This window comes from Oryza glaberrima, chromosome 5 (genome assembly GCF_000147395.1).
Source record: "Oryza glaberrima chromosome 5, OglaRS2, whole genome shotgun sequence".
Lineage (NCBI taxonomy): Eukaryota > Viridiplantae > Streptophyta > Magnoliopsida > Poales > Poaceae > Oryza > Oryza glaberrima.
In genome coordinates, this window is record NC_068330.1 from 9,187,041 (window position 1) to 9,212,896 (window position 25,856).

The following is a 25,856-nucleotide window of genomic DNA, read 5'->3' on the forward strand; positions in this document are numbered from 1 at the left end:
TATAAATCGTATGATGCGATTATACTAGTTTACATCTACAATGCCATGATTTATTTATGGAATAAATTAAATAAATATGTGCTTATATATTCAACTGAGTGAATCTATGCCATTATATTATGTTATATAGTTTTGCATAGTGATATAGGTGCATTCCATTCATAAGTTTTGGTTGGATCTATATTGTTTCTGATTGGGTTCAACACTATTCAACTAAACTGACCTTAAGTACCATACATGGATGGTAGGTAGAAAGAAAATAGGAATGCAAAACGTGGTCAGCTGATAATGTAGCATTGATCTCTAAATTCAGAGAACGGACATAAAAGAATCACAAGATAATTAGAACGCGGAAGGTTAGCAGCTAAGAGTAATCTTCTCTCATTAAATCAGCCCATTAAGAAATGATATAGTTGCTACTCGAAATATGATATACTACAATACATCATCACTAGGGCTCAAAATCAAGAAATTTTTCTGGTCTTTTAGTTTCTTGCAATAAAACGTGCACATAACGACTCAACAAGTGATAGGGCAGAGGGAATGGGCACACAAAAGTTTAGCTGGAAGAATTTTGGTGGAAGGCTTGGAGGGCCATCCTAGGAGGTAAGAGGCTAGAGATCAGAGGAGCTAGGGATGCATGATCACCGATGCTAATCAGGGAGGCAACAATCACCTTCCGTTGTAGGGTTCTGTGGTTGTGTCATGTCTTCTAACCTATATTGGGTTTGCGAATGTGGGTTTCTCAGTATATCTGCCTATTCCCATGGAACATACATACTCATATTTGTTTCCTTGGGTCAAGTGAAACAATGGTTTAATTTATAAATATGTCGGTTGGAGTAGTATGGTATCACCCAAGGTATTTTGTTTTTTCTGAAAGCTCAGAGAGTACCAGTAGAACACAATTTTAGGTTCTTGTATTCTTAGAATTTCCCTTGTTATCGAATCAAACAATTTTCAAAAATAAAGATAACATAGAAATTTAGAGCACGCATCTAAACATCATGTGCCAAATGATACAACAAAAATCGAGTGCCCTTCCTATATCCCGGTTTGCATGGGTTGGCTGCTGTTGCGCACTATATTGGTCAACCTTCCCTATCTCATATCTTTCCAGTCAAGTCTGAGCTATGCATCCAGTTAAAACGTTGTTTCTCCTAATCATTTTGATCTGCTATCTGATTGCACAATTGTATTGGTAGCAATTAAATTTTTACAATAGGATCTCACATGATTGCTGAAAAAAAATATATGATTGAACCATTGAAATTTGATGACTTGTGAGAATGGAATGCTCACATTGAAATTCTCTTTGTTGTACATTTTGTGTTATGATTATATGAATTTTCTCGATGTTTTGGTCGTTGGGACTCAATGTTTTAATGCTTAGTCCATTTGCAGATGTGTCTATACCATCACGTTAGGTGCCCGATGGAACAAAAAGATTAGGCAGGTCTGCTCTTCTCTTCCGTAGTCCACATCGTTCGCGCATGAGCTCCAAGGGCTGCAACTTCTGCCGCTATGCTGCACGGAGTCTACAAAATGGATTTAACGGAACATCTATATATGTACATATCTACACGCGGTAGAAGAACAACTTTAGTTGAGATATTATTTGGCTATACGTCTCTTACACCAACCTTTTTAAAATCGTACAGTGTACAGCATGAAAATCAAGTTACTGAAACATTATTCACTAACATGGAAATATGCAAAAAAAAAAAAAAGGAATAGAACACTGCTAAATCTTAATTAAAACATTTTTATATCAGACACAAAAATAGAACAATCGAGTTGTAACATCGAAACATCATAAAGACTTGCTAAAAATATCAAAATAACATCACGTGAAACATTTGCAAATGAACTAGTGACACATTAGAAAATATTTTTTTAATCATCCTGATAATACCTTGTGCAACATTAAAAAATATGCATTGCAGAAAAAACATAAATTATGCAACATATATAGTCGAATATATTCCGGCCAGTTGAAAGATTCATTTCTACGTACTGTATGTAACATCAAATATTAAAGGTCAAAATATATATGTTTTTCATCATAATATAATAATATGAGATATTTTTTAAAAGATTTAATTCCCATGAGACAACAACAATGGGATTGAATTGCATATTGGATAAGTAATTTGGAAGAAAACAATATTTGAAGATCAAATTTGAAGACTTCTCTCATGAATATATCTAAGATGAGAGGATTAATTTGCTCTGTTTATATCACCACACATTGTTATGTTTCATCCATACAAGTACATGCGTATTTCTTTTGGTTGCATACATGCATGTATCAGCGTCCGATGCTTTGATGCCTCCCGTCGTGAAGCATTTTTAAAATTAGATGAATACCCCGTCGCGTTGCTGCGGAAAATTAAGTTGTATAGTATGTACAAATAAGCTATATTATATTTTGTAAACCAAAATAAAATGAGTTCCGATGTTTTATATAGTTAACACATGATTGCAAATATAATGCAAGGTGAAAATATTTTATGTAATTGATACTTATGAATTTTAAATAAAAAACAATTGAGATTGTAGGGTTTTATGAGAGAAGAAGAGGAGACTATTTGCACCCTAGATTTATCATCCAAAGGCTAAAAAAAATTACGATGATGTGGTTTCATGAGAGAAGAGAGAAATAGCATTAACTACACTTAGTCCACTTAGTGGGGATGAACTATATAAGTTATATAAGTATGTAGGATTTGGATTCTCGTAATACTAATTGGAATTTACATTGTTATTAATATAAATCAGGGGATTTTTCAAAATAAAAATAAACAAAATCACTCTATGCTGATTCTGGCTTATTAATTAACCAGTGTTTCTCCACCGTTGCATAATTGTCACTCTGTTAATCTTTACACACACGAAGATACTATTGATCCTGTGAACGCATCCAAGGGCACCATCACTGACGACGATGCGCACGGCAATGGATCGTCGTCGCCGTGGGGGAGCAGGTCGCTTGTTCTGATGGCCGTGCACACCACGACGGCGACGGTGACGACGACGGAGAGCGCCGACAGCACGAGCACGAGCACGACGGCGGCGTGGTCCTCGACCTCCCTCGCGTACTCCACGGACGCGACGGCGAGCGCGGTGAGCGGGAACGGGAATGCCCACCACGCCACGCTGAAACGGCGCATGGCTCTCCTGAACAAGGTTGGCCTCGACACCTACGGGACCAAGCAGATGATTTGTGAGCGACAAAAAAATATGTGTAGGAGAATAAATTACAATGTGATGCTGATGCAAACTGAGTTATTTTGTCCTGAATTTCTACTGCAACAATTTCTTTAGCAGTGTTGAATAGGCATACGAAACACTTTATATTTTATTTGAAAAAAAATGGAAGGATTATATACATCTATCCTGAATTTCCAACTGTTTATTTGTCACTGAAAAATTCACACCATCCTACGAATTTTAACATTATATTGGTGTCTCAAGGGCATGTGGACGAGCATGCATGTAGGTGAGACAATGACTGCCAATTAAGGTATTTGGTGAAATTGTAGTGGCGTGCCGTGCAATTGGTTTATCTACAAAGTGGATAAATTGTTGTTTTAAACAATTGTGTTAATATATAATCAAGTTATCCCTCCCTTACTTAGTAGTTAGTACCTGATAATTAACGTAAAATTAAAACTGAAAACTGCAATCTTAAAAGCTGTAGTAATAAACATGCCAAAATGTGCATAGCAAGCATATTTTACCATGCACCTCAGACCTATCTAGGTTGAGAACTTGAGATGTCAAATTCAAGTCCCTGTGCACAGTCAAAAACACAGGTAAGTATATATACGAAAATAAAGCATCAGTTCTTTTCACATAACATCATAATTAGAAGTATCATAACAGACAAGAATTGAGCAATTTATTTTCCTATCATGGAAATTTGATTGCAACAGCAACAGAGAGAACCATCTCGCTTGGAATTGCTGCTGCATCGCTTAAAGAAAAAACATGTGAGCATAATGGTTAACATATACTACGAGAGAATTTTAAGATTGTGAAGTAAGACTGAATACAAATGTTATTTGTGTTTCTTCAGTTTGTAGTATGATGTGGCATGTATAGCCTCATCAAAACCTATGACATTCTAATTAACAATTTAACATGCACCAAAGAAAGTGTTTCTGATCAGAAAGTGAAACTAAATTTGGAATTTTGTGTTAGTGACATTTCTAAAGAAGGGAAATAAAAAAAAAACACTTTGTTTAAAAACTAGATGGATATATTCTATTCATAAAAATATATTTTTTGGGGGAAAAGAATAGTAGTTTGTTCATTACCAGTGAGGCAAATAGGAAGAGGGAAAGAAAGAATAGCATCTTGCAGGCGGTGTCAAAGGAGGAGGAGATTGCACCCCACGCGAGCGACGCCATGCTCGGCGCCGCGAAGAAGAGGAAGAACACTGGCCGGAGCATGGCCGGCAGCGCGTTCGCTCCGAGGAGCCTCTGGTACAGCGTGACGAACAGCACGGCGTAGTGCGCGACGGCGACGGCGAACACGGCGACGGCGCCCTCTCGCCACCCGAGCTCCGCCGCCGCCCTCGCCGTCACGAGGTTCGCCACCACCGTGATGTGGCCCGTCGGGTTGGCGGCCATGGACAGCGCCGTCCGGCCCTCGGTGAACCACTGCCCGTACACGGTGACGTCGAGCGCGAGGACCGGCGCCGCGAAGGCGCACCACAGGACGCGGCGCGGCGCGGCGCCCGGGCGCAGGAGCGACGACGGCGCCGACTGCAGCAGCAGCAGCCACGAAGCCCACGGCGCGAAGAGGTAGTTCACGGCGACGCGGTGCCGGAACTCGGCGCGCACGGCCGCGAACCGGAGCAGGCAGCGCGCCGCGTAGAGCGCGGTGAGCGCGACCAGCGAGAGCAGCGCGAGCGACCAGAGCAGCACGGACGCCGCGGGGGGAAGATGCCGAGCCAGCGCGCCCAGAGCGCGCGGCTGCACGTGTTCGTCGCCGTCGCCGTCGCCGCCGCCGCCGCAGAGCGTGCGCCAGAGCAGCGCCTGCCCGCACAGCGAGAGGCTGATGCGGAAGTAGCCCGCGTCGAAGTGCGTCAAGATCGACGAGAAGCCCTCGAACGCCGACGGCGGCGGCGGCGCGTCGGCCGGCGCCTGCGGCGGCAGGGCGTGGAAGAGCTCTAGCGGTTTATGGCTGGTTTCCATCGTGTGCTGCTGCTTTTGTGCTTTACTCCATTTATATAGAGCGACGACGTTGGGTTTGTTTCTTTTCATCGCTTAGATGTCCAAAAATGGACCCTTGCGAGTGAGGTGGAAACCGAGGTGGGAGATTAATGACGAATGCTGTATTCTTGCATGTTCTGATTTTGCTGACGTCGTTACCATAAACGTGTACAATATTTTACTGGTTTTACAATGTTATTTTCAACTTTTTCTTTGTATCTTTTGGAGGTAGTGTCATGGATTTCTTTTGGGGATTGTCTAGTTCTCATCTGACTGAAATGAGAATGAGAAATGCAAAAAGTATATGATCAAATGGTATGCATTGAATTATGATAAGAAACGTTGGAGCCACATTCTAACTAGGTAGGTTAGAAACGTTGGAGCCACCTACCTAGTTAGAATGGAATGCTACCTAGTTAGAATGTGGCTCCAACGTTTCTTATCATAATTCCTGCAAAATCAGAACATGCAAGAATACATCATTCGTTAGTAATACGGAATATTTTTTTGTACTTGTATAATACGGAATATTTTTTTGTTTCCTGGCATCTAAAAAATATTTCAAATTCCGATCTAAACCAGAAGTGGTAGTAGACCACAAATGATTTTTAAGCCGGTAGTAATAAACATATGGGTATCACTGCCGGATGGGTAGCTGTTGTGGTTAAGGGCTCCTTTGAAAAACAATTTTGAAAAATAAGTAGAGTAATAGAAAAAACATATGATTTTGATAGGAATACAAGTACTCCCACTAGAAGGGATACCCTCATCTCAATCGGGCACAACGTCCGTCACAGGCTATCTCAATCGGGCGGTAAGCCATCATCTGTGACGGGCATCAACTATAGCTCGTCACAGATGACACGTTCACTATAGCCCGTGCACCCACGCGGGAAATTCAAACTTCCCGGTCGGTCACCCATCCTGAAATTGTTCTAGACCAAGCACGCTTAACATCAAAGTTCTTTGGAGATTGGCTTCCGGAAGAGTAGTTGTAACTTGTTGGTATGGGTATTCTATTAATCTTATTAAGCCCTAGGTCAGGATATCAAATTGGGGTTACTAAATGATTTCAAATGGAAAAGTCACCAAAACCAAAGTTGTAGAACTCATCGAGGTGCAAAACTTTTATTTTGGTCATTTCTCCATCTGACTCTATTTAAACAATTTGAAATTTGAAATTCAAATTTTGAAAAGTTCAAATAGAATTTTAGATCAGTGAACGACTTCAACTGAAAAAGTCATCACCAACAAAGTTGTATAACTCATCAAGACCTACAGCTTTTATTTTGGTCATTTTTCTATATAATATTTTTTGAACCGTTTGAATTTGAATTTAAAAATATGACAACTTCAAACAATATTTTCAAATACTAAATGATATCAACTGAAAAAGTCATCAACAACAAAGTTGAATAACTCATCAAGATCTAAAACTTTTATTTTGGTCATTTCTTCATACGACAAAGTGATTGTAACACTGTTCACAAAATTGACATATCTCTTATCTGGTTTTCTAAACTATAACACATATACGTAAAATTTGTGAATGATATTACTAACATTTCGTCGAATGAAGAAATAACAAAAATAAAAGTTTTAGATCTTGATGAGTTATTCAACTTTGTTGTTGATGACTTTTTCAATTGAAATCATTTAGTATTTGAAAATGTTGTTTGAAGTTGTCATATTTTCAAATTCAAATTCAAACTGTTAAAAAAATGTTATATAGAAAAATGACCAAACTAAAAGTTGTAAATCTTGATAAGTTATACAACTTTGTTGTTGACATTTTTTCCATTTGAAATCATTTACTACACGTAAAATTGTTTTGACTCATAAAATGAATTATTATACTGCACTTAATTATTTTGCTATAGTCAAATTACAAATATAAACATTTCATATGAAAAATAGAAAAATAGTCATTGGTGACGGGCTTTAGTTAATGCCCGATAGAGATTAAGTATATAGCCCATCACTGATGAGTCATCTGTGACGGGCCTAGTTGTTATCTCAAACGGGCCTCAAGTTGTGGCCCGTCATGGCGTCATGGATGATGGTCATCTGTGACGTGCCACAACTTGAAGCCCGTTTGAGATATGGAATGTTATCTCAATCGGGCCTAAAGTTGGTGCCCGTCACAGATGATGGTCATCTGTGACGGGCCGCAACTTTAGGCCCGTTTGAGATATGGAATGTTATCTCACTCGGGCCTAAACTATGGCCCGTCACTAATAGGTGTCATCCGTGACGGGCTTAAGTTTTATGCCCATCTAACATGTCTGTGCGACCATATCTCAATCGGGCACTTTTAGGCCCGATTGAGATGACTTTCTTATGACGGCCCGCTATTTCTAAGCATATTAGAGCCCGTCACAGATAAAAGGATCTGTACTAGTGTCCCTCCGTTTCACAATGTAAGTCATTCTAGCATTTTCCACATTCATATTGATGTTAATGAATCTAGACATATATATCTATCTAGATTCATTACCATCAATATGAATATGAGAAATAATAGAATGACTTACATTGTGAAACGGAGGAAGTACAAAATAAAAATTGCAAAACAAAGAAAAAGAACAGGAATGATAGTTTGAGTAGACCACATGAAAAACGTATAAATTGAATGAGAGAAATTGAATAGACTTAGGCTGTGTTCGCTAGTCCATGTTCCCAACCGGGAACAGTACATGCGGAAAACGGAGCAGTCTATTAGCACGTGATTAATTAAGTATTAGCTAAACTTTTTTCAAAAATAGATTAATTTGATTTTTTTAAGCAACTTTCGTATAGAAATTTTTTATAAAGAAACACACCGTTTAGCAGTTTGAAAAGCGTGCGTGCAGAAAACGAGGGAGAGGGGTTGGGAAAAGGGGTGCCAAACACAGCCTTATGCGGTTACATACTTTACTTTGTGACACGATAATGGCAACAGTATTGAGATAAAGCAATCTTGAGACAATGTGCAATTAAAATTATGAGTGTTTGAGTTTCCACAGCTTTGTGCTGGTCTAGGTAACTACTGGAATATAAAAGACCCATTGTTAGTGTTACAATGTTGGGAGAGGTTGATAGCTACTAGTCAATTAGATTCTTTTTGTCCATTATACACAAATTCCATGGACATGAACTCAAAAGAAAGATATGTAATGTCAGTGCCTTGTCATCCCTGCATAATGATGCATGTACCACTCAGCATTGACACCTCGAGTTAGCCGAATGTTTCTTTTACACCATTTTTTTCAGCTGTCAAAAGGTTGTGCACTTGTGCATGAGACGCACGCTTTTTGGTCAGAGCATTTCGACGTCGATGCAACCACTATGGAACAAATTGACTCTCCTTTCGTAGGATTATAACTGAGATTAGACCACTTGCAAATAACCAGCACATCATTACTTTTTGAGTCTAATCAAACTTCTCCTGTACTTCAAAATAAACTTTTTTTTGGTCTAAAATGCGTGCATTTTGTGCATTGTTGATTGTATTAACAGGTCAGTCACACCCAGCATGTCTTTGCAACCCTGCGGATGAGTATAATTGACAAGTGAAGCACAGGCACTTGGCCAACTTGTGCCATGCCTGACGATATGCAGCCTTTTTTTTTATGCCAAATTGCATATGTTCAACCAGTATTATGAAACCAATACTGTTTGAGAAGATAGGATTAGGATGGATGCAAGTACTGCGTTCATACGCAGAAATGTTGTATGGGCAGACACAACCAGCTGTGTATCTAGGATTTTAGATTTAGGTGGTCCAACTTACAATTTTTCTTTAAATACCATAAATATAACAAAGTAATAGAAGTATAAATTTATCAAATGTATATCATAATATATTAATAAGAAATTTTTTCTTTTGTCAAGAACTTATTTTTACATAGTTAGCACTGCTAGAAATATTAAAAGTACTGTTAGTTTTGGAACTTATGAAAACTGGTTGAAGTGGACATTGAACTTCAACTGAAAATTCGGACAAAATTTAGGGTCTTTTGATCAAAGGCCCAACTCTCATATTGCCTGTCTGTGTCGCAGAATGTTTCTCAACTTTGCTCCATAGTCTTCTGACTTCTGAGCGTTTGTGTGTACTGTGTATTCTGAGTAAACATGTAGATTTTCCATCAAAATGCAATCATGTACTAGCTTGTCAGATAATGACCTTTGATATATGAAATACGGCTACCTTGCATACAAACAAGTGCGCGACATATTTGTAAAAGAGACAGAATTGAACTCCAGCTGTTGTTAAATTTCTGAAAGGCTGAAAGCTACTGGCCGGCAGTTCCGGTTCAATTGATCGAACAACATGTATCATTTATTTATCCTTGAACAAAGCCTCGCTTTCCAACCCACTCTAGTAGAGAGGGGCGTACTATTTGTTTACAACAATTAGTGAAAACCCTTTTTGTATGCGGGTGAGAAGGATCTTTGCATGCGGTTGTGCCAACCGCATGGGCGAGAAGGTCTGCAAAAATCACGCTTTTTGCATGCGGCCGGCGCAACCGCATGCGAAAATCGCTTATACTGGCCGCATGCGAAAATAAATTCAGCAAACAAAAAAAAATTAAAACCAAAAAACCTGAACCCTAGCCCGCTGCCGGAGCGTCATATCTCCTCCGCACACCGTCGCCGGCGCCGGATCTGTCGCCCCCCACCATCGTCGCCGTCACTGAATCGGCTGCCCCCGCCGCCCTCTGTCCATGCCGGCACCGGATCGGCTGCCCCACCACCCGCCATCGACACCGACACTGGATCCGTCGGCCCCACCGTTCGCGCAAGGGAGGAGCGCCCGTGGCGTCGGATCCGCGCGGGGCGGCGCCGCCCGAGACGGCCGAGCCACCCCCACCGCAGCGGCGGTGAGGAGGGGGGAGGGTCGCCTCATCGTCGTCGTCGGCGGTAGCGGTGAGGAGGGGATGGTGGTGGCGCCGCCACCCGCGTTGCCGCCCACTCGCCGGATCTGTCGCCCCCGCTGCTCGTCCGCCGTCGCCTAGTCGGAGCCGCTCCCTAGGGCAGCGGATCCGGCCCTCCTGAGGGCGGCGACGCCGGATCCGCCACCCGGCAACGCCATCACGGCCACTAGCGCCCGCTCTCGGAGAGGGAGAGAGAGAGAGGGAGAGGGAGAGGACAGAATAAAAAGAGAGAGAGGAGAGGAGAGAAAGAGAGAGAGGGGGGAGAGTAAAATAATAGAAGGGGAAAGAGAGAGGAGATGGGTTGGAAAAAATTGAAGTGGTGGGAGGGAAAAGAGAGTGGAGGGAGATTGTAAGGGTTACGGATAAGACATACCTCATATCCTACGACTTATAGAATATACTGATACGGTATACCTTCACGTATACGGATTGTTTCCGTATACGTTGTAGGGATTTGTTCCAAATTACGGAAATATCTTTACGAGATAAGTGATTTACCAAAGTCCTACTCGAAAGGGATAGAGATTATTTTATATCATACCAGATCAAATATCTCCAGGCCTTATTTGGGAATCAAGATGATCCACGGTATAAAAGGGACCCCCAGGGAGGGGTGCAAGGCATCGAATTTTATCGCCTACACACCCACCATAGTTCACGAAGCCAGAGTACACGGAGCCAAGTCGCCCAGAGATCTCGTCGGGTACACCGACTACGATCTTGTCGGTATTATCTATTTCGTCTACTTCCTTTGTAATCTGTGGTTCTCCATCTTCAATCTCATATAAACTGGACTAGGGATATTACCTGATAAGGGACCTGAACCAGTATAATCCTTGTCTTTTGTCTGCTTGATGTCGTACTATGTAGATCCTCGTTCCAACGTACCCCAATACTCAACTCATCCGGTCCACGAGAACCACTCATCGACAGAGATGAAAAAATTGGGGTGGCATTTTTGCATGCGGACCTCTTAAGGGCCCGCATGCAAAATATGAGAAATTCGAATCAAATTTTTATGGTACTAAATCAACTCAAGTAAAAACGTTGTCAAAAACAAAGTTGTGAACTCATTGAGATCTACCATTTTTCTTTTGGTCATTTCTCCATTCGAGTTTGATCGAACTATCTAAAATTTGAATTTTAAAATATAAGAAATTCAAATAATTTTTCGGGTAGTAAATGATTTCAAATGAAAAAAATTTCAATAACAAAGTTGTATAACTTATCAAGATCTGCAACTTTTGTTTCGGTCATTTTTCCATATGACTTTGTTTCAACAATTTGAATTTGAATTTCAAATTATGACAACTTCAAACAACATTTTGAAATGCTAAATGATTTCAGCTGAAAAAGTCATCAACAACAAAGTTGTATAACTCGTCAATATCTATAACTTTTATTTTAGTCATTTCTTCATCCGATAAAATGATGATAGTAACATTGTTCACAAAATTTACATATCTTATATGGTTTTATAAACTATAAGAGAGATATGTAATTTTTTTGAAAATGTTACTATCACTTTATCGGATGAAGAAATGACCAAAATAAAAGTTATAGATCTTGATGAGTTATACAACTTTGTTATTGATGACTTTTTCAGCTGAAATTATTTATTGCTTCAAAATATTATTTGAAGTTTTGAAATTCAAATTTTTAATTGATAAAACGAAGTCACAAGAAAAAATGGCCAAAATAATAGCAGCAATAACATAATAACATGATAGAGCATGATTTTAGAAACATTTAGGAAAAATAATCATCCAATTTGGAGTTCATATGAGTGAGATAAACTAATTTCAAATTTTTAAATTTTTATTTACGCATATGGCTCCTTAAGATGTCCGTATGGAAAAATCGATTTTTCCATGCGGGCTCTTAAGTGGCCCGTATGGGAAAATCGATTTTTCCATCTGGACGTCTTAAGGAGCCGTATGCAAAAATGCCGCTCAATTTTTCTAGACGCGACAAGTTATGGCCCATTTGCAAAAATCATGGGGTCTCGTATATAAAAAATCGTTTGTGTAGTAATGAATGCAGAGTTTGATGGGGATCAAATGGTTGTTCATCTACCTTTATCCTTGGAAGCTCAGGCAGAAGCTCGTTTACTTATGTTTTCTGATGTGAATCGCCTATCTCCTGCTATTAGGGATCCTATCTGCGAACCAACCCAAGATATACTTATCAGACTATGTATTAATGATTGGGAACCATCCAGGTATTTGTGCAAATAGATATAATAGTTGCAAAAACTATCCAAACCAAAAAGTAAATTACAATAATAATAATTCTAAGTATACTAAAGATAAAAAATCTAGTTCCTATGATGCAGTGGGAGCTTATAGACAGAAATAAATGTTTAGACAGTCACTTGTGGCTCCAATGGAAACTAGATTAGCGTGTTATTGGGTTAAGAGAAATTCCGATTGAAGTTCAGTATGAATCTTTGGGACTTATCGTGAGATTTATGCCCACTATCTAGTAGTGGGAAATAGAAAAAAGGAAATCAGCAAATTGCATCAAAACCGTATATGCCATATCGAACAGCATAGAAACAAATGGTACTAACATAAGCATAGCAGGTCTTGCGGACGACGCGGCCGGCCTCATATTCCTGATGTAGTGTAAAATGATCTGATTTATCATTTCAAAAGTCCACGTTGACTTTTGTACAAGGCAAACGTCAACGTCTAGAACGGACTGAAAAGTCCACCACGAGATCGCTGGTGAATAATCAAATGTCAATCCTACGTACACTAGATGCGTCAGACTGTCAGAGCCATCCCTTACACAGACGGGGAGTAGTGGGCTAGTGGCCGTCGCGGTGCCCGTGCCCGCCGTGCCTCTCGTGGCGGCTCCTCCGCTCCCTGTACTCCACCACGGCGTCGACCTCCGTCTGGCCCGGCCGGCTCGCCCTGTCCAAACGCAGCGGCGCCGCGGCCACGGCCACCACCTCGCCGTAGCCACGGCGGTGGTTGCGCCCCGCTTCGTGGCTGTGCTGCTGCCTGTCGTGGTGGTGGCCTTCCACATCCCACGCTGGTGGGTGGTGGTGCCTGCGCCTCTGGTGGTGCCCGCCGTGGTGGTGGTGGTGGTGGTCGCCGTGGCCGTGGCCGTGGCCGTGAAGGTGCCGGTGGTCGTGATGGTGCCGGTGGTGCCGCCCTTTCTGGTGCCGTCGGCGCGCGCGGTAGTCGTCGTCCGGCTCCAGCCCCCACCAGTCGTACAGCGGGTCGAACAAGCCTTCCTGATGCAGAAGCCACAGGAAAACCACAGCTGCAAAAATGACAGATTGAGGTAAGAAAAAACAATGATGAGCAATGGCAGCTTGATGATCGATCTGGCGATGAAACGAACGGTACTGAAAGGCTAACGAACGTACCTGCGGGTATCAGGAGAAGCAGTAGGATCCAGCCGATGCATACGTACTGAATATGGCAGCCGAAGTCGAACAATCTCGGGCATTTGGTCCTGAACCGAGATGATATATGGTAAGAAGCAGAAAACGGAACAAAAATACTTATGCTGTATCAACAATGATCAGAGCTAGCACAAACAATTACTATCTAGTAATGATGAACACCCAGCAAATATAAAACCATGTTATGATCACACTAGAAAGAATTGAAGTACCAGCACAATCTGCCAGTAAGGAAATCGATCAGGTTACGCCACAAAGCTTTGATGGAATCCCAGAAGCCGCCTTTCTTGTGGTCATTCGTTGGACCGATCTACAGAGTTTTCAAGGCAAGTTAAGCATCGGAACTTCGCGGCAAAAACGAATGGATTTAATTGTTCAGAGAATACATAATAATCGTGGCTGAGTTCATTATTTATACTCATAATAATTTTACACGAGATGATAATGTATGACTTGGTTATAAAAGCATCTAATAGTTTTACACGAGATGATAATGTATCTCTATTTTGCCAAAGGAGAATAACGACTGACATTTGATATTGTATCCAAATTCGACAAAGTTTTAATAGTTCTCTTTTCAGCCCAAGGAGCATAGAGATTGACATTTGGTATTGAATCCAAATTTGATATAGTTTTTTCTGCACTAATCAGTTCAATCAGAATCATTAAGAAAGCGCAAATATTCAGAACCTGTGCTCCATTGTTATAAACCGTAGCTGCGGTAGAGAAACGGTATCCTTCTCTGTCAAGTTCACTAAAGTCTGATGCCTTCAGAATAGCTGAAATGGAACTTAGAGGCATGCCTGCCATGTGAGTCCTAACACGGGATCATTGACAGCACAACTGATGCTAAGCTCTATTACCTTCACATTGATGCATTGCTGCTTGATCTGTCGTTGAACGCAACTCAAATGATCGGGCAATCACTTCATCAGGTTTCATGGTATAGAGCTGCTCCTGAAAACCACGCCAGGAAAACTTCAAGAGACTGAATCCAGTGAGAACATAAAGCAGGAAAGTTTGATGATGGATAATAAACAGTAAAATGAGGCATAAAACATGATAGAGTTGGAACAAATGTCCCAAATATTCCACTTAAAAGGAAAATAGACTGTCCAAAATAGCCAGGCAGCTTTACTGATTACATGGAATGAAACTATACGTTTACTTGACCAATAAAATGTTGAAAAAGGTTTAAATCTACCGAAGCAGGTCTTCAAGTAAAATTTGGAATGCATAAAAAGAGGACAAGTAGAAACAAACAATGCATACCGAAGCACTAAACATGTACTAGATGATACTAGTAATATTACCTCCACAGGACTGATACCACTTGAGCATTTAAACTACAAAAGGAGCAAACCACTGGTTAAATTTCAAGAAAATCAAAGTCAGCCTTAATTTGCAGGTCAGCTCGTACTACTTTGACCTCGGACTACATTAAAGAAAAAAATACACACGGCAAGGAAAATTCTATAAGAGATACATACCGTCAAGCTATATGAAGACTCCAGTTTACCAATATTTTTAGTAGTGACATTTGCTATACCAACTTGGCTTAAGGCTTCAAATGTTGGAACGCGAATGTCAATTATCTTTGCTGGACTCCTGATAAGGAAGTGCAACACATTAGACACTCTACTAATTTAAAAGACAGAGAAATGTACAAGAGCAAGACTTCGGAGATGAAAACTAGAGCAGAGATGATTGTTTCCATACTGTTTGTCAAACATGGCAGAAATTTAGAGAAAAGTATGGTTTAGAGAAATTTTATTGATAGCATCTGCTTTGAAAAGTATGATTTAGTCTACCAATATAAATCTAAGTGGTTATTGTTACATCAAAATGATTAAACATCATTATTACCTCTGATAGACGTATTCTATATCATCAGCCATCAACTCTATCAGTAAATTGGTATTAAGATCTTCTGTGACACCCACAGAAAATGTATGAGCACCTGCATTCTATAGGGGCATGCATCAGAAGCTTTATCCAACATTAGCAACGAGAGCAATGTAAGAGAGGTGATGGAAATGTACTGGATGTTGATTAATCCTCTGAAATCTTCCTTCCACAATATATAGGGGCAGTTGGCTGTTGTCGATCCGTCTTTTGTCATACTGAAACAAACCGTGACATCTTTCAAGACTCAATAGGCACCAAACACTTTTTATCTTGTGGTGATCTCACCGGAATGAAAACTAAAAGAAGTGCTTCAGTATTAAATTAGTAACAGCAAGAGCTAAAATTTACAATATGACTTAGGATGAAAAGAAAAAAAAAAGAAGATGGCCCATTCGTGACACTTAATTTTCCATAACCAGTGGTAGCCAAGAAAGGCAATATTTCTCTGTTGTGCTCTTTTGTTGGCAACATGATTTCCTATCTTGGTGAAAAGGAAAAGAATAAAATAATAGGGCTAGGCACATCTATACTATCTATATAGTTGACTCCCACTAACTTCTAAATCTCAAGATGCAAGTGTGTCACATCATCACCCACTAGCAATTATTATTTAGAGTATTTTAAATCACATGCGAGTATGCCACATCAGCACCCACTACCAATTATTAACTAGAGTATTTTAAATATCATGCAAACATGATGTATCATTTATAATTTTGTTGTATTTTTAGAACTCAATATGCAGATAATGTCAAATCATTATCTCCACATCATTTTCACATTATTTAAACATATACATCTATCATTTCTATAATGTATAACATGCATTCATCCACACATCCCGTAACAAAGCACAGGGAATCAACTAATTAATTCTATAATTACCTCCCAGAAGTTCCAAAGCTGGTTTCCCAGGCAGCTCCCATATGGTGCTGAACAGAAATTAGGTTGGTTTCGATAAGCCTCATAACCAACACCAATCTTGTCACATTCAAGCCCGTCTAGTGTAAAACGAACTCTGTCCAATATCATCCATTTGGAATGTTCATTACCAAGGTCTTGTGGCTGACTACTACCAGTACCCTTCAGCACATATAGCACATTTCAATTATGTTTTAAAGTCACATAACAGAAATTACAAATATATTGATAGTGTCAGGATGACTATCATAATTTGATGATGCACCTTCCGTGGAGTCACAAGATAGTTGTCCTCAAATGATGGGATACTTGTATAACCAGTATAATCACCAACAACTTTTACTCTCAGAAAGTTATCTCCAGAAACAACAGTTTTATTCTCTGGACCAACAACAACATCCTGCAGTAAAATTGGAAAAGAAAAATTGTAAAAACACTTCTGAGGCTTGGCATACCCAAAAACATAAACATTCAAAATTTTAGTTCCTAAAAAAAGCAAGATAATCTCGAATTTAACAACACAAATATAAATACAATTCAACAAGGCTGCTAAACTTCATCAGTTCATATCATGGCTATTTATGCTTAAGGCTTTGAAGAATTGCCAAGACGGTTCATCTGATAATTTATTCAGGAGTCCTCAGTGATAATAGCTTGATGGAACTCTTAATGAAGTATTTCAAATCATACCCATACAGAAGATCCTTTCTTCACTTGTACTCTGATACTGAACCGAAGTGACCATGCTCCAATTCCGAATACATGGAACCTGCTCATAAGAAAACAAAGGGATGCATTTACTCAATTTGATCATAAACAAATAATAAAGGATACCCTGGAATTATAGAAGAGTGCCTTGGAAAGTGTCCCCTACTTCAGAAGAAGTACACTAGGTTTTGGAATATGAAAAAAAATACTTCTGTGATGGATGCCCAGCTGGCCAAAAACAAATAAAATCATGCCTGATCAACAAAACACATTATAAATCATGCCACTAGTCAAGTTTAGACAATTAACATTCCGATCAAGAAGTATAGCCAAGACATTAACCTTTATTTTCAGTTAAGTCAGTACACCAAGTCAAGGAATCACTAAGTTAATGATTATTGATTACAAAAGCAATATACAAAAAAAGTACATCACAAGTAATTCCATACCAGTCGCCTGGAAATCGTACACAGTGAGCCGTATTAGCTTTTCCTTTGGTCAGTTTAGACCCTATAAAGTAGATGAGTGTGATGGTGTGTTAGGTAGTGTGCAGAAAAACATCCAGAAGAATAACATAATTTATGGACTTACATATGTCTCCACATTTCGATTGTACACGGTGAGGCCCACATGGACAGCAAATAGGCTAGTACAAGCCAACGTAGAGGAAAAAGTGAGCGTCATAACAAGATTATAAATTATATCCATGTGTATAGAAGTAAAAGCACAAACAAAGGCCTTCCCTGAAATATATGTGCCATTAATACTAGCATATTGCCTTCACTTTCCTGCGAGGTCACTTAAATGATTCCTACTGCCAACAAACAATTATAGACTAAAAATTTCTGAAGGAGAGGCATGAAACATGTCTTGTGAGTTACCTTTTCAAGAAAATATACTCTCTCCGTTTCATATTATAAATCGTTTTGATTTTTTTTCTAGTCAAACTATTTTTAAATTTGATCAAGTTTATAGGAAAACACAGTAACATTTTTAACACAAAACAAACATATTATCAAAATATATTTATTTTTAGATTTAATGAAACTAATTTGGTGTTTCAGATGTTGATAATTTTTTCTATAAACTAAAATTAAGGTCAAAAGCGATTTAAAATATGAAATAGAGGGGTTACTTATATTTCAACTAAATTCTACCATTTCAACCAAAATGTGGCTAACTAAAACATCTATTTAAGATCCGATGGTTAGCATGGGAACATGGCATTCCATGAACGCTAAATTGGGAGACGATTTTTCAGTAAAGAAGGTTAGACTCAACCATGCAGAATAAGAAAATTAATATTATTGTATATCAATATACCAGGTAACAATAAGCATATAAGTATGATGTTACTCACCTCTGTTTGCTTGATTACATTGCCTTTCTCATCCCATAACCTAACCGTAGTCATGGAAATTAAAAGGCACCATTACGTTGGTATAACATAAACATCATTTTTTTTTTAGGGATAATGGCAGGAGCTCTGCCTATTCATTAAAGGAGAAAGAAGCAGTTTCACGTACAGGAACACCTCCAAGAGGTGTCTTCAGATTTAGACATTCTCTATGATGTCAACATAAACATCATAGAGAATGCCAAATAAGAATGTTTATAGTTGTGAACCCAAAGCACAAGGATCTACGAAAAGGTTAGTCACGTCTTTTTTTTCAAATAAAGAGGCCATCAAACACATTTGAAATTACTCTACAAACACTACTCCCTCTGTCCCAGAATATAGCAACCTAGGACCGGATGGGACGTATCCTAGTACTACGAATCTGGACATGTACTAGGATACGTCCCATCCGGTCCTAGGTTGCTATATTCTGGGAGGGAGGGAGCACTAAAGAACGATTTGCCTAGACACTTTGGGTTTACTTTGTACTGGCGGACTATAAAAAAATCCTCTTATAATAATGATGAGACGGTCATGTAATTATGTAAAAATTGATTTTGACAGGCCGTTAATTAATGATGCATCAACAAGAAGCATGGAAATGTGTTACCTTTCACACTCTCCAACAACTTTAGCACCGGCATATGGTTCACATTTGTGTGTTTTGACATACTTCTCGTCAGGCCTGTAAGCAACATCCTGAAGAGAGAAAGCAAAGGAGAAATTAAAGGGATTGAGTAACAGAGCATTAAGAAGTACACACTTGATTTGATGAAACAGTCACTAAGTAAATACCCTGTCGAGGTAGGTGAGGGCGTAGAGCGCGTAGGTGGCGGACTTGCTGACGGTGATGACGGGGGGATCCCGGATGCTCTTCGTCGCCAATGGCGTGTCGTTCTCTTCCTCCACCCCGGCCACCCGCGCCACCAGCGACGCCTCGCCGCCGCTCTGCGAGAAAGAAGAAGAAGAAGAATCTGATCAGAACGCACAATCTGATCTGATTGTGGTGGAATCTGAAATGCAGAAAGACGGGAAGGAGTAGAGGGCGCTGCTTGCTTACGGCGCCGCTGGGGACGGCCAGGTCGACGACGAGCTTCCGGTCGCACTTGAGGCGGCCGCCGGCATCCGAGTCGTGGGAGCAGCTCTCGAGGCGGGACTTGGAGAGGATCTCCGTTCCGCATGCGCCGCCGACGAACGCGAGGAGGAGGAGGATAGTAGGGAGAGGGGTTCCTCGACGACGAGGCATGGCGGTTTGCCGCCAGCGACGGCGGCGAAGCAAACAGTAGTTGAGAGAAGCCGAAGCGGCGTGTGAGCGAGGCGAGCAACTTTAACGACACCGCGTCAGTTGTTCGAGCCCAAGCGTGGAAGGAAACCGCACCCAACTGGTGATCGCCTCTCCACACGACCCAAATCCACGCTCAAGTCTTAACCTCTCCTATCCCACATTTCCCACGATCGGAAAACGTCCACTCCCTCATCTATCGATCCTCATTTCCTAAAATCAATGTAAATTAATGTAGTTTCAAGGTAGTATTAAAATCTTATTAGCTCACGTGGCATATAGTATTCGTCCGCCCTGACATTTACAATCAGAAAAATAAAATGTAGAATCCACGTGAGACCCATATGTGATGAGTTTTTGTTGGGAAATTTAACTATTTTGCTATTATTAGGTCGACAATTATCCAGATCTTCTCATCGAATTTAGATTCGAAATTAGTTTTAACCGATCATAAAACTGTTGGATAGTATAGAAAGAGAGGATACTGCGAATATTGGACCATTGTATTAAGCCTCAGGGGGCCGATATATATAGGAGTACATGGGGAAGAGATAAAGAAGGATTACAGATATGGAAAAAATCCAAACAAACCAATCCTATCCTAATATGACTCTAACTACCATATACTCTAACATCCCCCCGCAGTCCAAGCGTGAGCAGTGCGGACACTTGGACTAGAGAAGAAACTGGCAAGAGTGCTCAATACGGATGATAGCCCTTTGTGCCATAGTCGACGTAGCCAAAGCGAAGGTTGCAAGGGAGCCGTGGTCGAGGTAGCCGTGCGTAGAGTAGCCGTGGTCAATGTAGCCGAAGTCGGGAAGCTGATGTCGAAGTAGCGGAGCCGCGGGACGCGCATGGGGCGCCGCAGAGTGGTCGTGGACGCACGGGAGGGGCGTCGTGGACTAAGGTGCGCGAGGACGCGCTGGAGACGAAGACGATGACACAATCGCGGTAGTCGTTGAGGAAGATGACGCTGAAGAGCCGATGTAGTCGAACCGTGAAGGACGAGACGTTACACAGGGTTTGCCAGACCCGGGGACAACTCGGGATGAACGCACACAACAGTGTTGCCAATACCGCGCGGGCGAGACAGAGGACCACCATGAATCATACGCCAATGTCGGAGGAGACTAGCAGGGAAGGCCTCCGAGACGGTCGCGGCGCGAGAACGGCGTAGAGGAAGAATTGCCGGAGCAGTACGCAGTTGCTGGAGAAGAGCGAAGTGTAGTTGAGGAAGATACGGCGACGCTGGCGATGAATCATGTTGGACGAAGTAGAAGGTGATGTAGTGGGACCAACGGCCTGGAGGGCGATGTTGGTAGCCATGTAGAGGTAGCTGGACCACCGGCCTAGAGTGGCGATAGTGGCAGCTTGGAGATGCGGCGGCGATGCTCGAAGTCGAGGAAGAAGACCCTGAGCGGCTGACGATGACCAGTGCGGACGACGAGGTTGTCGATGCGCGAACAGTGATGAAGACGACGAAAGTGGCGAAGCTGCGGTCCGAGAGAACAACACAGCTGCAGCTCCATGTCGATGCAGCGGCAAGAAGTCCACCGGTGATGTAGAAATGCTGAGGAGGGCACCTCTCAGCACTGCAACAACCAGTGGAGGTGTGGACCACAGGCAGCGGCACTGTGACCCGAGGGGGGCGAACGCAGCGGCACCCCAAAGCTTGATGGCATAGATGCGTGCTCGATGACGATCGGTTGCAGAAGTCGTTGTAGCCGGGCGCTTGAACGGGTGATCAAGCCGAATATGCGCGAGGCGGAACGATGAAGTTGAAGTAGAGTCGACGCCGATGTCAGAGACGCGTGGATGTCGACGAGGCGGTGGGCGACGCAAAGCCATTTTTTGAAACGGGAAAAAAAAACAAGGATACATGTAGCAGCAGAACAGCATCAGTAGCAAGCTCACCCGTGCAGCTCATCCTCTCACACATGGTCCATAGACCAAGTCCACGCCACCTTGTGCACCACAGTAGGGACCAAAGTCATCAAGTAGCAACCCTTTGACCGGTCCATCCAATGCCTTTCCCTGTCCCCAATCCTATCCATCCACACACGCGTAGACAGATAGAAAAGTGAGACATGAAGCAGCAGATTGATGGCGAGGCAGACAGAAAAGGTCGACGATGACTCGGTCGGCCGACGAGGAGACGGCGATAGCCGCAACCCTCCAGGCGGGGACGGGGTGGCGCCGGGTGGAGGGGACCCAGTGGCCGGCGAGCGCCGGTGCCGGCACCGGCGGCCTCAGATCCTAGTGGTCCCGAGCGGCGGACGTCCGGTGAGCCGGCGGAGGATGGTCTCGGCAGGACAGGCGAGGTGGTAGGCGAGGACCGGCGGCGGAGAAGCAGCGCCGGGAGCTCGTCCCCCCGGTCGACGGTGGTGTTGGAGACGAAGGAGTTGGGGGTTGCAGGGGGAGACCGGTGCCGGAGGTGGAGCAGCCGAGCTGCGTCGTCCGCCTGTCCATCGGGGCGCAATCGTCGGCCAATGGAGGCGACGACGATGGCAGGGCCCGTCGGTGAGGCCGGTGGAGCAGAACGGACACTGAAGATGAAGCCGACAACGGGCGGCCTGACGGCGATACAAGAGCGCCGCGCACGAAGGTCGGCAGAGGAGATGCAATCTGTTGCTGCTGCTTGACGACGACTAGACTCGACGAAGAACAGCCGTGGAGATCGATCTCTCCAAGATGACGACGACAGCGACGAGGAAGAAAAAATAAAAAAACGGGTGGCCGCCCCCAGGAGATCGCTACTCCCAGGGGCAGCGGCGGCGGAAGCGTGAGAGCGGCGCTAGATCGCCCGCTCTGATACCATGTTGGATAGTATAGGAAGAGAGGATACTGCGAATATTGGACCACTGTATTGAGCCTCAGGGGGCCGATATATATATAGGAGTACATGGGGAAGAGATAAGGAAGGATTACAGATATTGAAGGAATCCAAACAAACCAATCATATCCTAATATGACTCTAACTATAAATATTAAACGTTTGGATGGGACTAAAACTTTTTAGTCCCTATCAGATCGGATGTTTGGATACTAATTATAAATATTAAACGTGGACTATTGATAAACCCAGTCTATAACCCTAGACTAATTCGCGAGACGAATCTATTGAGCATAATTAATCCATGATTAGACTATGTGATGCTACAGTAAACATGCGCTAATTATAGATTAATTAGGCTTAAAAAATTTGTCACGCGAATTAGCTCTCATTTATATAATTAGTTTTATAAGTAGTCTATGTTTAATACTCCTAATTCATCCGATATGAAAGGGACTAAAGTTTAGTCCCTGGATCCAAACGCCCCTAAGTTGCTAACATCTGGGGTCTATATGGGTTTCACATTTATTGGGTTGATCACAATAAACTTATCATGCCAGTTAAAACCGAGCACTGTCTTATGACCTCAAGTATAACCTCAGTACTATGGTATTGTTAGTTAGAGGGCTTAGGGTGCGTTCGTTTGTGTTAGATAGGGTGAGAAAGCAGCTCGTTTTCCACGCGCACGCTTCCCAAACTACTAAACGGTGTGTTTTTTACAAAAATTTTCTATAGGAAAGTTGCTTTAAAAAATTATATTAATCCATTTTTGAAATTTAAAATAGTTAATTCAATTAATCATGCGCTAATGGCTCACCTTGTTTTGCGTATCTCCCCAATCTCCCCAATCTCCTCCTCCTCAAACACACCCTTAGGCCACTTAAAAGGACAAAAAGGTTAATTTTAGCTCCCTCAACTATAGACCGAGTAAATAAAAGCAGATTAAGGCTGAGTTCGGCACTCCATCTTTCCAACCCACCTCTCTCGTTTTCCGCGTGCACGCTTTTCAAACTACTAAACGGTGAGTTTTTTCAAAAAAAAATTCTATGCGAAAGTTGCTTTAAAAGTCATATTGATCTATTTTTTTTAAAAAAAATAGTTAATACTTAATTAATCACATGTTAAGAGGCCGCTCCGTTTTACGTGCAGGAGGATGGGTTCCCATCCTGCACTGCCGAACACAGCCTAATTCGGCCAAGACTTGAGGGAGTCCAATTGGACTTCTTCCAAACTAAAATTGGGGCTTAGCACCACATATGGGCCTCTACGTGAACCACCATAACGGGTAAGGAAAAAGTACACCGATGGGCCCTCAACTTGTCATCGAGTTACAAAATCATCCTCAAACCGCAAAACCGAATATATGTCATCCTCAATTTATAAAACTGAATCACTTTGGATCCTCGACGATTTTTACCCCGATTTTATCCGACGTGCCTGACCCACGCGGGTACGATGGCGAATGTGGGTGCGGAGGCTGACGCAGGCTAGTGCCTGCCGCCGCCCCTTCTCTGCTCGGCCTCGGGCGTGTGTGTCATCGGGTGCGGCCGGCCGGCCTCGACGCGCCCCGCCTCGCCCTGCCCTGCTGGCCGGCCTGCGAGAAGACTGAGAGAGAGTAGGAAGGGAGAGAAGAAGGGAAAAGAGAGGTTACGACGACGAGGACGCACAAGCGCAAGGCCGGTGCGGAGAAGGAGCGGCGGCGAGCACCAGCCACAGCGTCAGCCTCCGCCTCCACCTACGCCGCTGCTCCTGATGACGACGTCACCGTCGTTGTATCCAAAGCGTGTGCTGCTGCTGGTGCCCATGTCGGCGTCCTACCTTAGCGTCGCGTCGTCACCGTTGCTGCTGGTGCCCGTATCGGCGTCCTACCTCAGCCGCCGCGCGCGTTACCGTGACGCGCCGCTGTTCCTCACGCCGCGTTGCGTGCTGCTGGCGGGCGTGCGACTCGGCGTCTTCACCGGCGCTGACGACTTCGTCTAGAAGTTGTGATCTGAGAATGCTTAGAGCCCGTTTAGTTCTCCAAAAGTTTTTCCTAAAAACATCACATCGAATCTTTGAACACATGCATGGAGTATTAAATATAAATAAAAAAACTAATTGCACAGTTATGGGAGAAATAGCGAGACGAATCTTTTGAGCCTAATTAGTCCGTGATTAGCCATAAGTGTTACAGTAACCCACATGTGCTAATGACGGCTTAATTAGGCTCAAAAGATTCATCTCGCGGTTTCCCGGCGAGTTCTGAAATTAGTTTTTTCATTCATGTTCGAAAACCCCTTCCGACATCCGGTCAAACGTTCGATGTGACACCCAAAAATTCTCTTTTCCCCAACTAAACACGCCCTTAGCCGAAAAGTTCTTTTTGAAATTCTTGGGGTCATCAGGGTCCTCAAAGGGGTAAGCACCAACAAGCATCACATAGAGTCACTCCACAAGACCACACATTGGCTGTCTGAAGCATCAATCATCCAATCCAAAATTGTTAGGAGAGAAGATAGACAAGTAAATGAATTCATGAAATAAGATAGAGAAACAAATGAAGAGATAAATACAGGCAAGAACAGGATGTAAGAAAGTACGCTTCTTTCTAGTAGAATATTAAGGCAGAACAGAGTGTAGAATATTAATCGTGCTTGTTTTTATCATCAAAACATTTCAAAAAAATCTCTGTAATCCAAAATAGTCCAAGAAACAGAAATCAAGGCTCTATTACACTATTTAGCTCATCTATTTGATCGGCTCCTTTTGCTTTCTGCACGACACATGCACAGCATGCTGTCATATGCTCGGATGCCCCCTTTCCCAACCCTTCTCTCTCGTTTTCCGCACGCACGCTTTTCAAACTGTTAAATGGTGTGTTTTTTTTAAAAAGTTTATATACGAAAGTTGCTTAAAAAAATCAAATTAATTCATTTTTTTAAAAAAATTAATAAATATTTAATTAATTATGTGCTAATGGATCGCTCCATTTTCCATGTGCAGTGTTTGGGTTAGGAACTACCTCCTGCGAACACAGTCTCACCGGGAAGTACTGGACGGGCTCTTCCTCACCCTCGGTGCCGTCGCTCTGTACGGGGTCATCCTGCCGCTTGTCGAGCTCGCCTACAAGCACGCCGCCACCGGCGGCCGTGCCGTCATGTATGCGCTGGTGATAGAGATGCAGCTGGTCATGGGCTTCTTCGCCACCGCGTTCTGTACCGTCGGCATGGTCATGGGCTCGCCGGCGTGCTGTGGGACCCGAAGCCGTCG

General features: G+C 42.4%; 2 protein-coding genes across 3 annotated transcripts; both read right to left on the reverse strand.

Moving 5' to 3' along the window:
- Window positions 1-2,742: 2,742 nt before the first annotated feature.
- On the reverse strand, window positions 2,743-5,204 carry LOC127774624 (S-type anion channel SLAH4-like). Of its 2 annotated transcripts, none has more exons than XM_052300904.1 (2): window positions 4,323-5,204; window positions 2,743-3,203 (listed from the first exon to the last, which is right to left on the reverse strand). In XM_052300904.1, the coding sequence occupies exons 1-2, from the start codon at window positions 5,202-5,204 to the stop codon at window positions 2,886-2,888; spliced, it is 1,200 nt and encodes a 399-aa protein (XP_052156864.1). In that variant the 3' UTR covers window positions 2,743-2,885. The 2 variants fall into 2 exon arrangements, 1 of the variants encoding a protein (XP_052156864.1); XR_008017793.1 differs by having other exon boundaries at window positions 3,086-3,203; window positions 3,744-4,428.
- A 7,527-nt stretch (window positions 5,205-12,731) lies between these two features.
- LOC127774354 (protein HAPLESS 2-A) lies at window positions 12,732-19,898 on the reverse strand. Its single transcript, XM_052300581.1, has 18 exons — window positions 19,553-19,898; window positions 19,288-19,440; window positions 19,103-19,191; window positions 18,454-18,493; window positions 17,685-17,739; window positions 17,543-17,603; window positions 17,076-17,154; window positions 16,651-16,785; window positions 16,350-16,547; window positions 15,599-15,679; window positions 15,423-15,523; window positions 15,047-15,164; window positions 14,870-14,902; window positions 14,420-14,513; window positions 14,247-14,335; window positions 13,769-13,866; window positions 13,518-13,606; window positions 12,732-13,411 (listed from the first exon to the last, which is right to left on the reverse strand). Exons 1-18 carry the CDS (start codon window positions 19,736-19,738, stop codon window positions 12,951-12,953), a joined length of 2,160 nt encoding a protein of 719 aa, XP_052156541.1. The 5' UTR covers window positions 19,739-19,898; the 3' UTR covers window positions 12,732-12,950.
- Between the last annotated feature and the right edge of the window lie 5,958 nt (window positions 19,899-25,856).

Bases quoted from the DNA above. Each gene is read 5' to 3' on its own strand.
- LOC127774624 (XM_052300904.1), bottom strand. From the start codon at position 5,204: ATGGAAACCAGCCATAAACCGCTAGAGCTCTTCCACGCCCTGCCGCCG. The intron at 3,204-4,322 runs GTAATGAACAAA...TTGGTCCCGTAG, and splicing joins TCTTCCTATTTGCCTCACTG to GTGTCGAGGCCAACCTTGTT.
- LOC127774354 (XM_052300581.1), bottom strand. From the start codon at position 19,738: ATGCCTCGTCGTCGAGGAACCCCTCTCCCTACTATCCTCCTCCTCCTC. The intron at 14,514-14,869 runs GTAATATTACTA...CGTGGTTTTCAG, and splicing joins GTGGTATCAGTCCTGTGGAG to GAGCAGCTCTATACCATGAA. The intron at 13,412-13,517 runs GTACGTTCGTTA...TCATTTTTGCAG, and splicing joins GCTTCTCCTGATACCCGCAG to CTGTGGTTTTCCTGTGGCTT.